Here is a 16190-nt window from a genome sequence, read left to right as displayed (position 1 = left end):
TTTTTTTTTTAAACACCGGCTATGAATACTGTCTTTATGCTGAGCTGAGCTACTTAAAAGTTCAGTGCTGGTTGGCAGTATAGTTTGTATTTTTTTTCCTTTAAATCATTGATATGTTATTACAGTGCTGTTAAGCGCAAGCTACCGCATTTCACAACTTCCTGAATAATCCACACAGCAGCACTCTGTTAGTATTTTTCTGTCTCTCCCTTTTTGTCCGAGTAGGTGGAGTCTCTTCTCAGAGCTGCCTGTGGCATATTCCCCTCCTCCCCTTACCCACCCAGCCCTTTCCTTTCTTTCACTGAATCTCTGAGATAGACTGTGTGGAATCGCAAAGTCTCAAAGACCAATGACCTCATAGTTACTGTAGAGTCTGGGAAGTGAACATGCTTCTTTGCAGCATGAGACAGACTGCCTAAAAAACTGTTTCTAAAGAAGGCTCCTTCTCCTTTTCACAGTAAATTAGGCTACTACTTATGCAAATATAAGAGGTTTGTTTATCAGACAAAGACAGGCAAGAAGTGGAAAAAAGAGGCAGTGAAAGTGGCTAAAGTTACAACAGCGTGTCTGATCTTGTAAGATGTCACCATTGTTCAGCTGGGTGGCTAAGGTAGGAGGAGTTTTCACTCACTTTCTTATGTATTCTTTTTTTAAAGAGTGTAAGAACTACCAGATTTTTTTTTACACTGTTAAATCACAGAAATGAGGCATGGGGTGAAGAGCCATATTGCACTTTTTAACTGTGTCAAGTAAAATTAGAAGCACTTTTTGTAATATATAGGTATACAAAATTGTGTTGAGATAAACTGAAGTTATGGTTATTGTTGGATGTTGTATCATACAGCTGATTTTGTGAAATCAGGTGAAGTATAATTAAAACTGTACTGTAAGTCTGATCTTATAGCGTATTTGAGTGTAGTAGTTCTTGTTTGCTTTGGAAAAGATGTAATGGCATTTGCACTGTTCTTGTTCAGAATTTTAGCCAGAGATTCACAGTGAATATGAAACCAATTTTGGATGTAGGCAAATAATATGCAAGTCACCTAACTTCCCCGTGCCTCAGTTTCCCCAAATGCAAAATTGATGCGACGCCTTCTTCATGGAAGTGTTATGAGGATACGTTCATGAATGTCTGTGTAATACTTGACTGCCTTTGTTAATTTTGTTGAGCTTTTCAGATAATAGGTTTTGTTTTCTATTCTATCTTGCAAAATATCTTGAAAAAAGAGACTCTTTAAATTTAAACTCTAGTTATTTTGCAGGCTGTGTTGCCTCTTTATTTGCCAGCCTGGCCTTTATTCTCTGCTTAAGTGGTTATCGCACTAGTGGCATGTTGAAAATTACAGTCCCCTCTCCTGTCACTGGTTTGGTCCTGTCTCACCCACACAGCAGTATGTCCCCCCGCTTACATATTCTCTGTCTGTTCCATGAACACTCATTTGTTGTGGTTGCCCTGGAAATGACATTCTCTGACTTCCATGCGAGCTGTCACAAACATACACAGTCTTATGGATGATTGTTGCCAAAAAAATGATTATTCTGTTGTGTAAATATTTAAACAATTATCAGACTGGGCTAATTGGGATAACTTGTCAGCTGGACAAAGCAGTGGGTCAAAAAGAAGCTAAGGTTGGAACTTTACAAGGTGGTACATAGGCTTGGCTAGTTCTCAGTAGTAGGTAGCACTGCTGACAATACTCCTAACTGTTTATAAGAATATCTCGTGGCTTTAAAAATTTTTTCTAATATTTTAAGCTGTTTTGTGTTTAATTTTATTCTACTTTTTATGGAAGTTAATCAATATTACTAATTTGGATAGAAAGTGAAACAAAACTGGTGTGTAGAAATTTCTAATTAGGCTGTTAACACAGAAAAGTGTCCTGGCGGCAAAACCAGATCAGTAAAAGCCAATTAAGAGGTGTCTACCTACTGGTAAATACTTATTTACATTTTAAAAACAAACATAAGGTCCTGCCAATCTTTGTAAGCCCTCCCAGCTGTCTGCTCCTCACCACATTCTGGTCCATTCCAGAATAGGGAGTGGTACAAAGTGACAAACCTGTACAGAAAACAGAGCCTTCTCTAACTCCGCCTCTTAAAAACTAACAAAATGCCTCCCAATAAAGCAGGTGCTTAGTAGCATCTGTTAAGGCCTCAGTCCTGTAAACACCTGTGCATGACAGTAACTTTATTCACAGGAACAATCCCTTTGAAGTAACGTGTTCACAGAATTAGGCCCCTGATTGGGCATTGATGCCGCCTCTGGGTACATCTTCCTTGCAGATTTAACCCAACACCCTCTTATTCGGGTGTTGCCCTTAACCTGGCTCCCATCCCTAGGCAGCGCATGACTCTTGCATTTGAGGAGGCTATGTGCAAATGCAGAAGCTCCCTAGAAGTGGGGGTCTACTGGCACCCAGACTGTGACCCCATCCCCACTCTGCCTCTTCCCCCGGAGGTGCTGCCCACGCTCCACCCTCCACTCTGCCCCGAGGCCCCATTCTTGCTTGGCCTCTTCTCCTGATGCCCCCCCACCTGCTGCGTGCTCCTCTCTGCCTCTTTCCCTGAGGCTCAACTCACCACTTGCTCCTTTCCATCTCCTCCCCCAAATTCTCTGCTGCTTGCTCCTTTCTACCCCCTCCTGTCTTAAGGGTGAGTGATGAGGGAAGGGGATAGAGAGGGGCAAGTGGCAGGTGGGGAGAACCTATGGGGAAGAGGTGGAGTTGAGGGCGGGTAGAGGCGGAGCGAGGGCGGGGTCTTGGGGGAGGAAGGCGCAGCAAGGGCAGGGCCATGGAGAAAGAGACAGAGTGGGAGTGGGGCCTTGCGGTGGAGTGCGGGCAGGACCATGGTCTGGGTGCTGGTGGCCATCCCATTTCTCAGGAGCTTCTGGAAGTGGTGCTCCAAAGGTAGCAGGCCAGCATACCTCCAGAGGGAAGTGTGCCACATCCAGCATTTCTTGCCCCGTTTGGAGAGGCTTAGCCTCTCCAAGCCTCTTATACTTGCCGCTCATGCTCCCATCAATATACAATCCTGTTGCCCAAGTTTTGTGGTGCTTTGAACCTGAGCTAGCTGGCCTGCCCTGGGGTATAGGCTACAGTCTGAGTTAGGCTTTCACATAGGCTGGTAATCCATCCACTTCATAATGAGTAGCAGGCTAAAGCACTTCTTTGCTGATAGTCCTCCAGTGCCTTTCCACAATTCTGTCTGCGTGCCCAGAACAACAGACAAGTTCTCCCACAATTCACTGGGAAAGAATCATAGATCAACTCAGCTTACTGCAGCACAAAGAACCATGGGATATGTCCCCAGTAGCCCATGTGAAACAGACAGGAGTGTAGCGCCAGTTAGGACACGGTAACTTGGGTTTGGCTTTGCAGTGCCGGCACTGTTGCTTGTATCTGGGCTAGGCTAATCCAGGAGCTCAGACCTGGGTGCCAATCACCCAGGCTAGCTGTGCAGTGAAGTCATGTCTTTGTGTGTGTGCTATGCACCCTTAAACTGGTCAGTAGCCTTAGGTAACTAAATAAAATGATACACGTCTACCCTAATATAACGCTGTCCTTGGGAGCCAAAAAATCTTACCGCATTATAGGTGAAACCATGTTATATCGAACTTGCTTTCATCCGCCGGAGCGTGCAGGCCCCCCTTCCCCCTGGAGTGCTGCTTTACTGCGTTATATCCGAATTCGTGTTATATCGGGTCATGTTATATCGGGGTAGAGATGTACCTAAAAATGCTGAATTTTTAAGAGTGATCTCTGTCTATGAAATGTTTCTTCGTATTCTGATACAATCTAGTGCTACCCATTAGAATTCCCTTTGCTAAAGTTCTGCCGTGATTTCTATTATAAAACTTTATTTGGATGTTTCTTATAATATGTGTCTCTGAGACAAGATATAATGGTCAAGTTCTTGGCCTAGGCATGAAACTACAAATTGATCTGCCTTTGAGGCAAAGGGTTTATGTTCAGGAAATCCAGAGGGCAAAGGTGCTATTGTTGTTTGTTTTTAAATATGGGTTTTAAAATAATTTTTTCTTCCTTTTTACGATGTCTTTTTAAATACAAATCACTACAGTGTCTATTGCCCATTTTCTTAATGTTTTGTTAAACTAGCACTACAAACACGTATTGCAGTCAACTATGCTTGGCTCCATCTCTCCTCCTCTTGAACCTCAATAAGTGACTTGCATTGCAAATATTTTTACTAGGGCTGTCGATTAACCACAATTAACTCACACGATTAACTCAGAAAAATTAATCGTGATTAATCGCACTGTTAAACAATAGAATACCAATTGAAATTTCTTAAATATTTTGGGATGCTTGTCTACATTTTCAAATATATCGATTTCAATTACAACACAGAATACAAAGTGTACAGTGCTCATTTTATATTATTTTTATTACAAATATTTGCACTGTAAAATGATAAAAGAAATAGTATTTTTCAGTTCACGTCATACAAGTACTATAGTGCAATCTCTTTATCATAAAAGCGCAACTTACAAATGTTGTTTTTTGTTACATAACTGCACTCAAAAACAAAACAATGTAAAACTTTAGAGCCTACAAGTCCACTCAGTCCTACTTCTTTTTCAGCCAATCGCTAAGTGAAACAAGTTTGTTTACATTTACAGAAGATAATGCTTCACACTTCTTAATTACAATGTTACCTGAAAGTGAGAACAGGTGTTCGCATGGCAGTGTTGTAGCTGACGTTGCAAGATATTTACATGCCAGGTGCGCTAAAGATTCATATGCCTCTTCATGCTTCAGCTGTCATTCCAGAGGACATGCTTCCATGCTGATGATGCTCATTAAAAAAATAATGTGTTAATTAAATTTGTGACTGAACTCCTTGGTGTAGAATTGTATCTCTTCTGTTCTGTTTTACTTGCATTCTGCCATGTATTTCACGTTATCATCAATCTCGGATGATGACCCAGCACATGTTGTTCATTTTAAGAACACTTTCAATGCAAATTTGAAGAGATACCAATGTGAAATTTCTAAAGATAACTACAGCACTCGACTCAAGGTTTAAGAATCTGAAGTGCCTTCCAAAATCTCAGAGGGATGAGGTGTGGAGCCTGCTTTCAGAAGTCTTAAAAGAGCAACACTACGATGCAGAAACTACAGAACCCAAACCACCAAAAAAGAAAATCAACCTTCTGCTGGTGGCATATGACTCAGATGATAAAAATGAACGTGTGTCGGTCTGCACTGCTTTGGATCATTATCGAGCTGAATCTGTCATCAGCATGGAATAATGGTTGAAGCATAAAGGGAAATATGAACCTTTAGCTTATCTGGCATGTAAATATCTTGCGACGTGGGCTACAGCAGTGCCATGCAAATGCCTGTTCTCCCTTTCTGGTGGCACTGTAAACAACAAGAAGGCAGCATTATCTTCTGCAAATGTAAACAAACTTGTTTGTTTGAGCGATCGGCTGAACAAGAAATAGGAGTGATTGGACTTGTAGGCCCTAAAGTTTTACATTGTTTTATTTTTGAATGCAGGCTTTTTTTGTACATAAGTCTACATTTGTAAGTTGCACTTTCATGATAAAGAGATTGTACTACATTACTTGTATTTATAGTATAGTATAGTATAAATACTATTTCTTTTGTTTTTTACAGTGCAAATATTTCTAATAAAAAATAAATGTAAAGTGAGCACTGTACACTTTGTATTCTGTGGTGTAATTGAAATAAATATATTTGAAAATGTATCCAAAATATTTAAATAAACGATATTTTATTATTGTTTAACAGCCTGATTAATTTTTGTAATTGTGCAATTAATTGTGATTAATTTTTTAATCATATGACAGCCCTAATTTTTACCCTTATGGATGAGGAATTTGGTCTTTGTTAAGAAGGCTCCCATTCAGGATCATCCTTTTAGATTATAAACTATGTGGGGCAGGATCGCATCATGTTGTTTGTAAAGTACAATGCATGCTCAGGCTGCTGTATTAATTCCAACATAACTTTCACTAAATCTGAGGAATGTTTAATGTGGATGACAGAGTAATGTAAATAGAACAGTAAGTATGATATTCTGCAGGGCCGGCTTTATGCTGATTCCCCTAATTCCCCGGAATCAGGTCCTGCTCCTGTGCCTAAGAGGGCCCCATGCGTTAGGCATCTTTTTAAGTTTTTTTTTTTTTTTACTCACCCGGCGGCGGGGTAGGAGGGGGTCTGCTCCAGGGCTTTGGTGGCATTTCAGCAGTGGGGGGGTGGCCTGCTCTGGGGCTTGAGCAGCAGTTTGGCAGCAGGGGGTCCTTCGGTGCCACGGAAGACCTGGAGTGGACCCCTCTGCCATCTAAGTGCCACCGAAGCCTGGACCACCACCAGGTATTCAAATCGGGCCCCGTCCTTCATAAAGCCGGCCCTGATATTCTGGATAAGTGTTTTGTAAAAGCAGAATTCAGTGAAGGAGAGTGGTTAGTTAGGGGAGAAAATACCCCAACTCTGCTCATATGCTTGAACTTGTTGAAGTCCGTGGGACTACTTGTGTAAGAATTGAAGGATTGGGCACCTATTGCTCTTCAAAACAGAATGGCAGCAATATGTGATAGAGCAAAATAACAATGGATTGGTCAGGTCAAGAAAAACATAGGGCCTGGGTTGAAATCCTGGCCTTCTTGAAGTCAGTGGGAGTCAATCAGTGGACCAGATTTCACAACCCTGTACAAACCGTTGGTGTCTCAGAATTTACCAAGACATTTTTCAACTATTTATCTGATAATCTAGTCTTATTTGTTTCTTTGGGCAAAAAAAAGTCATTATCATTTGCTTGCAGATATTTAAAATGGAAATGTTCAGTTTAATGGGGCTGTTCCTCGGGGTTCTTCAGGTCTGTTTATTTCTTTCATGCTGTGAACATTGGTTCATGCCCTCTTTGTTCAGATGTAAAGGAATATAGAACATGCAAGGCAAGGTAGAATTGGGCTCATTGTATTCTTGTAGCTGGCCCATATTCAAGGCCCTTCATTTTGGTATTTTCCAATTTGCTCTGAAAAATTCCCAAGTTTTGAAGAAGCTGATGTGTGGGTTTTACCATTTTTTCCCACCCAAATTTCACCCCAAACCAGCAGTTTTTCATAGAGGAAATAGATGCAGCCATGCTGAAGGGATGGGGTCAGGAGGGGAGCAGAGGGCTGCACCTTGTGAGTACTGACTCCCTTGCAGAAGAGAACCTCATCTGCTTCCGCAGCACCCCTACCCTCCTTGACCCTCTGCCTGCTGCTCTTCAATTTTAGTGTTTGCAATTTTCACACTCTTTAAAATTTTAGAATGAACACTGATAAACTCCTGAGATTAAAACAAACAAACAAACAAAAAACTACTGAAAATAAAGGGCCTTACCCTTACTGAACAGCCATAATATATCAAAGTATGCATAAAACAGCTAATTGGTTTAGTTACAATAGTGCCCACAGGCCCACGTTAGGATTGTAACTCCACTGTGTTGTACTGTGCCAAGCACATACATAGTAATGGTCCTTAAAGCTGAACTTGTGTTCTGCAATAAGTTTGTGATGTTGTTTATTTTCCCACAGCTTCAGAGAAGTCATATTAAAAAAACAAGTATAATATGCTATTTACACTTGTCCAGGTTATGAACACTTTAGTCACTTCATATCCAGTTGTGTTTCTAATTTAACAATATTTTAACTTTCGGTGTCTTTTTAAGATTATAAATTCTTCAGTGTAAAAACTATCTGTATTTGTGAAATACTATATAGATTTATAGTGCTAAAGTGAAGTTCCTGGCTGTGTAAGTTTCAGCTTGCAAAGGCTTTCTACTGAATCACTGAAGGCTTTTGGAGTGAAGTTCTTATAAGCATCTGCTTTCAAATCCTTGTTGGCCTCCAAATCTAATAACGAACTGATTTCCAGCCAGACTGAATGACTAGCTGAGTCTAGTCTAGTCTAGACTAGTCCACTATATGCATCCGATGAAGTGGGTATTCACCCATGAAAGCTCATGCTCCAATACATCTGTTAATCTATAAGGTGCCACAGGACTCTTTGCTGCTTTTACAGATCCAGACTAACACGGCTACCCCTCTGATAGCTGAGCTTGCTACTTTATAACTCTTATGAGGGTCTAGCCCAGAGGTGGGCAAACTATGGCCTGTGGGCCACATCTGGCCCGTGGGATCATCCTGCCTGGCTGCTGAGCTCCCGGCTGGGGAGGCTATCCCTCAGTTGCTCCCCTGCTGTCCCCCTCCCCTGTAGCCATGCTGCTGCACGGGGAGCACTCTGGCCCACCGATCCTGCCCAGCTGCGCGCTTGCGCTCGCCTACCTCACAGGCTTTCCAATAAGCCGGTCCTGCTGCTCTGAACGGTGGGGTTGGATAAAGAGTAGGATGTCCTGGGGGGGCAGTCAGGGGACAGGGAGCAGGGGGCGGTTGGATAGGGGGTGTGGTCCCAGGGGGGCGGTTAGTGGTGGAGAGTCCCAGGGAGCGGTCAGGGGACAGGGATCAGGGGGCAGTTCAGTGGGGTGGAGGTTCGGGGGGGGTAGTCGGGATGAGGAATGAGGGGTTGGATAGGTGTGGGAGTCCCAGGGGGCCTGTCGGGAGCGGGGGTGTGGATAGGGGTCAGGGCAGTTAGGGCAGGAGCAGGGTAGGGGGGGTTGGATAGGGGGCGGTCCCGGTGAGGGGGCGGGCAGGGGGGACAAGGAGCAGGGAGGTTGGATGGGTTAGGGGCTCTGAGGGTTGCAATCAGTGGGTCGGAAGTGTGAGGGAGTGGATAGGGAGCAGGGGCCAGGCTGTTTGGGGAGGCACAGCCTTCTCTACCCGGCCCTCCATACCATTTCGCAACCCCGATGTGGCCCTCAAGCCAAAAAGTTTGCCCACTCTTGGTCTAGCCTCTACAAATCTAAATACAACATTTAGATCCCAGCTCAGTCCTCCTTCCGTTGCTCACCCAAGTAGTCCTATTGAAGTCAGTAGTACTGCCTGTAAGAACAAGGCAAGCACAGTTTTGGGGGCCAGATCAGTGACAAAACAACCGTTAGGTTCAGTGGGAGCAGACTAGAGTTATTGGCCCCTTAGGTAACATGAGACAATACTACAGAGTGGTTTAAACTTTACATTTGACTATACAGTTCATCTTTATTTAGTTCTCTCGCTATCAGCTTTATAGTCTGAAATATTAGTTAGGTTTTAAGCCACCTTGCTAAGAGGCGCAGGCCTGCTCTACACTGAAAACCTAGATTGACCTAGCAACATTGCTCAGGGCTGTGAAAAATTTCACACCTTATGTCAATCTAACCCCACTGTAGACTCAGCTAGATCAACAGAACAGTTCTTCCATTTAACTAGTAACCACCTTTTGAGGGGATGGATTTACTACAGAAACAGAAAAACCCCTTTGGTTGCTGTAGTGCTGGTACTGTAGACATACTGCAGATGTGATGAAATGGCTATTTTAGGAATACATATTAGAGATGAATGTGATTGAGAATACTTGGTCTGCAATTCAGCACTGAATTCCCCAGGTACCAGTGGCTTTTGGGAAAACTCATCCAATGCTGAAATAGCACTTGAGCAAATGAAGTAAACAAATATTATTCACTCCCTAGCCTCTGCAGACAGCCTTCTTTAGCTTCTGCTTCTTGGACCATCCGCAACAACAGTACGAATTATGTGAAGGGATGTTGGCCATATCAACATTTTGGAGATCATCACCTTTCACCTTCCTCTGCCCCAGCCTCACAAAAAGGCCATGCAGCCTTTGCCAGGTCCAGCATCCATCAGTGTCATTTCATGGATCAGTTCACAGGGTTGCAGGAATGTTGCAGCTCACATTTACCCTCTTTAGAATCTAAAAGTCTCATCGTCTGTGAGAAGCCTCTACCCTAAAAAGATGTTGAGAATACACTGATCCCTGTGTCAGCTAGTAAACCCTTGCATTCTCAAAAATCAAACACTTATAAAAAGACATCTCAAAGGTTAATGGACTTGGGGCAGTATGTGTGGCACAGGCATTGGTGAGAGGATGTAGGAGGTAAATCTTCAGCAGAGATCCCGTTAACCAAACTACAGCCTGAAGTAAACTTATTTTACCAAGCCAGATGCCCTTAAAACTAGCAAGTTAGAGCTGGAATACTGATGGACCTATAAATGACAGAGGTACATTATCAATACAAAAAAAGCTGAGTTCCTTTGCTTTCTTGGCATACAGAGATATGCAAAATCTATGCAAAACATGCCCTAAACAGATCTTATCAATTAACTCAAATACACAGGATAGTAATTCAAGGGAGAGAAGCTGTGAAGACTTATGCTTTGTCTACACTGTACTTTCATTGTTAAAACTTGTCACTCAGGGGTGTGAAAAACACCCCCAGCCCACCACATCCCGAATGACAGACAAAAACTTTAATGATGAAAAGTGCCCGTGTGGACAGTGCTTCTTCGGCTGGAACCACTGTCTTGTCAGTGAAGCTACTGCTCTTCATTGGGGGTGGTTGTATTTTGTTGTTGGGAGACCTTTCTTGCAGCAAGAAAGGATTTGCAGGAAGATCTTTCAAAAGCTGTGAAGTTGCTTCCCTAAAAATAGGGAAGAGGTTAATAGGTATCTTTATCTGGTAAGGTTTTTCTAACAGATATTCTGCCTCAGTTGCCACCATGTCCTTTTCTGTGTCATGCTACTGAAAGGCTGAGCCAATATTCTTGGGTCAGTTGGCTAGGTGCTCGGATACAGCGGGCATGAGCATAGCCTAAAATCCTATATAGACTAGAATAGAACCCATTCAATGGAGTTAGAACAAGATCATACACATACCTAGTAAGCATTGATTAGAGTAAATGGAATTTCTTCGAAGGTAACTTGCAAAGGAGTTTCTTTAAATTGGGTTTCTGCCATCGCTATTGTTGGTTTGAGGTTTCTTTAAGGCCTGAAGAGTTTATTTTTAAATTTGTGGGGGGAGGATAGACATTTATTTTATAACTATTGGGAATGTGAAATCTGGTCTTGTGGAGGAAATTTTGGGGATTTTGTAAACTGTAATCAGAATAGAAGAGAGAGAGATTTTGAATCTTCAATAGAGACATCCTCCAAGTGTATGATAGGTATTAGAGCTACATAAATTATACCAAAACCAAACCAGTCTGAAAAAAATCCTTTACCCAGAGTCTGTGGTGACTGGAAAATCAGGGTAATCAGGTATACTCTACACTCCCCTATAGCCTTTAATTCGATGTGCTAACTCATGTAAAAACAACAAACTCTCCTGTCTTCACTGGGATTTTACCTTGTTATAGTTAACTTGAGTTAAGAACATACCTTTTTCCTGATGAAGACAATGTTTTTCTCACTTCCCTGGTCCGACTGCCAGGTCCCAAGAATTGCCAGATTTGGCAGGTTTCAGGCGAACAGGATTTTAGACAGCAGATGTGCTCCAAAATTCCAGGGGATAGGTAAAGAAAGTGCACACATACATTCAGTAAATAGACCACAGAATAGGCAGCACCGAGCTAAGTGAACAACCCTTTTCTATCAGATTGATTTTGACTTCAAGGAGCTTCGTCACCAAGAAGTGTTACATTTTGTTAGATTTTAGGAGCTGCCTCTGCACATATGTTGGCTCATTGGTCTGCTGTTATAGCACCAATCAGGTGAGCTCACTGAAGCTGTTGTCATGAAAATGTGGATGGTTCCAACTTCTCTTTAAATGTTGCATACTTTTCTCTTTTTGTTTCTTTGGATCTTTCTACAGCCCAAACCTCCTAAAATGCAACCAGATATACATAGAAGAAAAAAAAGTCTTGCATTTTTTAAAGTATTATGTGTACAGGCTGTATTTTTAAAGACATATTGGTAGTTATCAGAGTTTTGACTTGAAAAAAAGACAGGAATTTCACATTTCAATTAACATCTTGGTGGGAATGTATCCTAGCAGCGTTTCTCAAATGCGGCCACTATGGCTGCATTGTGCTGCCTCAGCCTGCCTGGGTGGTGGTTAGGGGAGCGGGGCAAAGCATCATCCCCTCCTGCGCCCTTCCTGTTGCTCCTGGCTGCACCACCCTGCACCATCTGTGGAGACAGGTGGGGCACAACGCTGAAGGAGCAAGATGAGTTCTTTACCTATGGGGGGAGTGCATTGCGGGTCAGGCTTCAGTCCTGGGGTGCTTGGGTGGTGGGCTCAGGTGGCAGGACTTAGGGAGCCTGGCTGCACGGATCAGGTCACCAGCCATAGGGCTTTGGGTGCCAACACCCAGCTCTAGCTGTGATATTTTGGGAGCTGACCCCTAGCTTTGGCCATGTGGCGCTGGCCTGTGGCCAGACCCATGGGGCTTCAGGCTCTGATCCCTGGCTCTGGCCAAATGATGACAATCCCTGGCTGCCTGATCTGATCCCTAGCCCTGGCCGCTGACCCCTGGTGCTAGCTCTGGCCACCAACCCCTAGCTTCCAGCCCTGGATGCCAAACTCTAGCCCTGGCTGTGCGGCAGCAGGTACCAACCCTGGGCTCTGGTGGGTGCTGGTCCTGGGTGTCAATCCCCAGCAGTGGTCATGGACCTCCAGCCCTGGTCGCTGACCCCTGGCCCTGGCTGCCGACTCCTTGCTCTGGCTTTGTGGCAGTGGACACTGGTACCAGATGCTAGCCCCCCAGCTGCCGCTGTGAATGTCTGCCCAAGCTCTGGCATGTGCTCGTCCCAGGTGCCGATCCTTAGCCCTGAACACACAGCAGCAGGTGCCAACGCAGGCCCTGGGCGCTGAGCCACAGCTCTGGGCACATGGCAGCAGGCTCTGACCTCAGCTCCAGCTGTGCAGCTCCTGCCTCCAGCTCCGGCTGTGCAGCTCCTGTCCCCGGGCTCTGGCCGTGAGCACTGATCCCAGTTGCATGGCTGCCGACCCCCAGCTCTGATCATGGGGCTCACCACTATCATCCCTGGTCCCCACTCCCTCCCCTGGCCCTGCATCCAACCCCCTCCCCCATTGCCGCTGGATCCTACTGTCTTCATGGCCCTGCATTCATCACCCCTGGCCCCTGCTGATTTCCCCTCCAACCCATCCATCCAGGGCTTAATTCAGGGGTAGGCAACCTATGGCACGGGTGCCGAAGGCGGCACGCGAGCTGATTTTCAGTGGCACTCACACTGCCCAGGTCCTGGCCACTGGTCCGGGAGGCTCTGCATTTTCATTAATTTTAAATGAAGCTCCTTAAACATTTTAAAAACCTAATTTACTTTGCATATAACAATAGTTTAATTATATATTATAGACTTATAGAAGGAGACCTTCTAAGAACATTAAAATGTATCACTGGCACGCAAAACCTTAAATTAGAGTGAATGAATGAAGGCTCGGCACACCACTTCTAAAAGTTTGCCGACCCCTGGCTTAATTTGTCCCGGGACTTGCTGCGAAAAGTGATATTAACAAACATGCAAATATCACTTTTCACTGCATTGTTTTTATTATTGAGTCTGCAAAAAAAATAAACTCACATACATACATTGCAATGATTTCAATGTCTGTATGTGCATATGTATTTATTTTTCCTAAAGTTAATAAAGTATTTTAGAAAAAAGTGTCAGTGTGGCCACCAGCAAAAGTTGGTGACTGCACTCTGAGGCCACCAAAAATTTTGTTGTGAGAACCCCAGTTATAGGGTACAGCTAGATGGGAAGTGCCTGACTCTTTCATTTGATATGTATTCTTAAAACAGAGGTAGTAGGATACACTGGAACAGAATTCAGAAGTGCATTTTTGATGAGAGAACCTATTTTTAAAGAGCCATTGCTGTCTTTTGTTCATGGAGGACAGTGTAGTATGTGAAGGTCTGTATTGTATTTTTATTTGTATTCTTATAATACCTAGAACCCTGTTTTACTAGGGGCTATACAAACACAGAACAAAAAGACAGTTCTTTCCCCAAAGAGCTTACAGTCTAAGAAACTGTATATTAAAGATGGCTGAATTGCAATAAGATTATCTCTGTCACAAGTTTGGTATTGTAATAGTGGAGTTACAATCTCCCATGTGCAATTTAAAAAAAATTCACATCCATTGGCTTGATAGTTGTGGCTTCAAAACTGGACAATGCTTACCATTATAATGTCATTCTTTGGTGTGGGAGACATGTCCTCTCCTTCTGATGGCTCTGGCTGACTGTAGACATTCAGGGAGTCTTCCATTGGCTTGAATGGGCATTGGATCAGTCCATTGGTTCATTTTGGGGGGATTCTACTTTAGCATCAAAGGTCCTATACCACTTTATCTCTGCCAAATGAGAGCTTTAATAACCAGGTCATCACTTTCAAAAGTGGTTTTTGGATGCCTTTCTTTTTTGGCTGCTCGACTTGAAGCTCTTGGAACCTGATTTTCAAAGATGCTGAGCATTCAAAACTGCATTTGAATTCAATGGGATATGCAGTTTTTAAGTACAGTAGTCTTAGGAAAAATCGGGAAGGTTGGAATTTAGGTTGGAATTTTCACGGCAGCCTAAGAGTGAGCTGCCCAGCTCCTTCTGAATGTCAGTGTGCTCTGGGTACCTAACTCCCTTAGGTTTCCTTTGAAAATTCCAGCCTTAATATTTTACAGAACAAGAAAAATAGCATAAAGGAAAACTTGTGATGTTTTAAGAGACTTGAAATGTTCAAAAGGGAGATGTCTCTTAATCTTAAAAAGGGAAAAGAGATTGAGAATTTCTTTTGGGCACATCAAAGGAATTGGAGTATTATGTAGATCAAAGGAGGTATCTATTAAGTGGCAAATATAAACAAATTATGGGAGTTTCAGAGATTTTATAGTCAAGTGAAAATGTATTATTTGAAGTGTGTGGACAAATGTGTTTATTTTATTTATCAGTACTCAACAATGTATTCCTCTATCATTCAGTTTATTTGGAGAGACAAGTTCGGAGGCCCCACTTTCCCCACCTATCCATCAGCTCACCAAACACACACTTAATAGCTCTTTCTATGCCAGTCAGCCCTTTATCCAATGTTGGGACACCTTTAACTCAAAATCCAGTCTCCCTACCAATTATTTTGGTACCAATCACACTTTCCTGGGTTTTTTTGTTTTTGTTTTTTTTGGTGTGGGGAGGGTTATTTTTGTTTTGAAGTTTCTTTTCTCAGTGGATGTCGTGTGGAAGACTCACACAGAAGGAGAAACAGTTGCTGTCAAATACAAAAAGTTAAAAGAAAAAAAGAAATCTATATTCTAATCTCTCAAGTAGTCCTAGGTGATATTTGTCTCAATAGGAAGTTTTTTTAAAATGGCGACAATTGTAATATTTATGTTGATATTGTCCCTTTAAAACCCCAGCTGATGAGCTGGGCGCCTCTTTACCTCTGCACCACAAATAGGTGTGTGGTAGTGCAACATGCACACATCTTTCCACTCTCTTTTTGCTCTGCAGGATGTTTGCCAAATTATTCCTTTCGTTCGTCTGTGAAAAAGAATAGAGCAAACCAAGTCCTTGATGTATGTTTAAGCTGATCGCTCAGCTTGTCATATGGGATTTTTAAGACAGTTGCACACTTTAATTGGAAGGAGGGGTGATGTGGTTTTCCCTCCATCAATGATGTGTGGTGGTGGTGGTGGTGGGATGGACTACCCTCTCAGTGAGTGATCTTCAGTAAGGTGCCTCTCCTGAAATAATTTGAGGACCCTGCTTGAGAAGTCTCATAATGTGGACTGGCTATGTCACTGTCATGTACCATCTCCTTGAGAACTACAGAAATAGCTTACGCTAAATGGAAAAACATCATTAGGGAAGTAATGTATTTTAACTGTCTTTGTTAATGAAATTTAGTAGCTGACAACAAAGGGGGGAGCCGGGACTATGGCTAGCCTCCTCTTTGTGGCCATTGTGGTTAAGTTTTTCCCAGACAGTTGAATAGTTCTCATTCAAGTCACACAATGAAAGGTTTAGGTTAAACAGCCCTGCTGAATCACAAGGAAGTCAGTAAGTTTTCTTGGACTCATTTCAAAATGCAAAATATCATTCTTTCTCTGTGGTGTTGGTTAAAATTTCCCTACATATTCCTGGCGTAACAAAATGTTGTGGTTGGAGATAAGTACTTGTTTCACTAAATGCATTATTTTCTTTCTTCTTGCCTTAATGCACTGTGGATTTAATACATAGTACACATCAATAATTTAAAACAGTTCTTGATAAATGCCTAGATATCATGAGTGATGAGCACTTCAGAAGG

At 42.9% G+C, this 16190-nt stretch overlaps 1 protein-coding gene across 10 annotated transcripts in view; it reads left to right on the top strand.

Annotated features, from left to right (window-relative positions):
* Nucleotides 1–16190, top strand: part of TBC1D1 (TBC1 domain family member 1) — a 199882-nt gene that overhangs the window by 49209 nt on the left and 134483 nt on the right. The window contains exon 1 of one of the 10 annotated variants that reach the window (XM_075066532.1): nucleotides 307–610. The exons of the other annotated variants lie outside the window; for them this stretch is intronic. Coding sequence (XP_074922633.1) covers nucleotides 581–610 — 30 coding nt within the window. The 5' untranslated portion in view covers nucleotides 307–580. Of the gene's footprint in view, nucleotides 1–306; nucleotides 611–16190 lie in introns of those variants that run through there. 10 annotated transcript variants of the gene reach the window in all.

Source organism: Chelonoidis abingdonii, chromosome 5, assembly GCF_003597395.2.
Source record: "Chelonoidis abingdonii isolate Lonesome George chromosome 5, CheloAbing_2.0, whole genome shotgun sequence".
NCBI classification, from domain to species: Eukaryota; Metazoa; Chordata; order Testudines; family Testudinidae; genus Chelonoidis; species Chelonoidis abingdonii.
The sequence above is the reverse complement of the archived record's forward strand: the minus strand, read 5'-3'. Positions and strand labels throughout refer to the sequence as shown.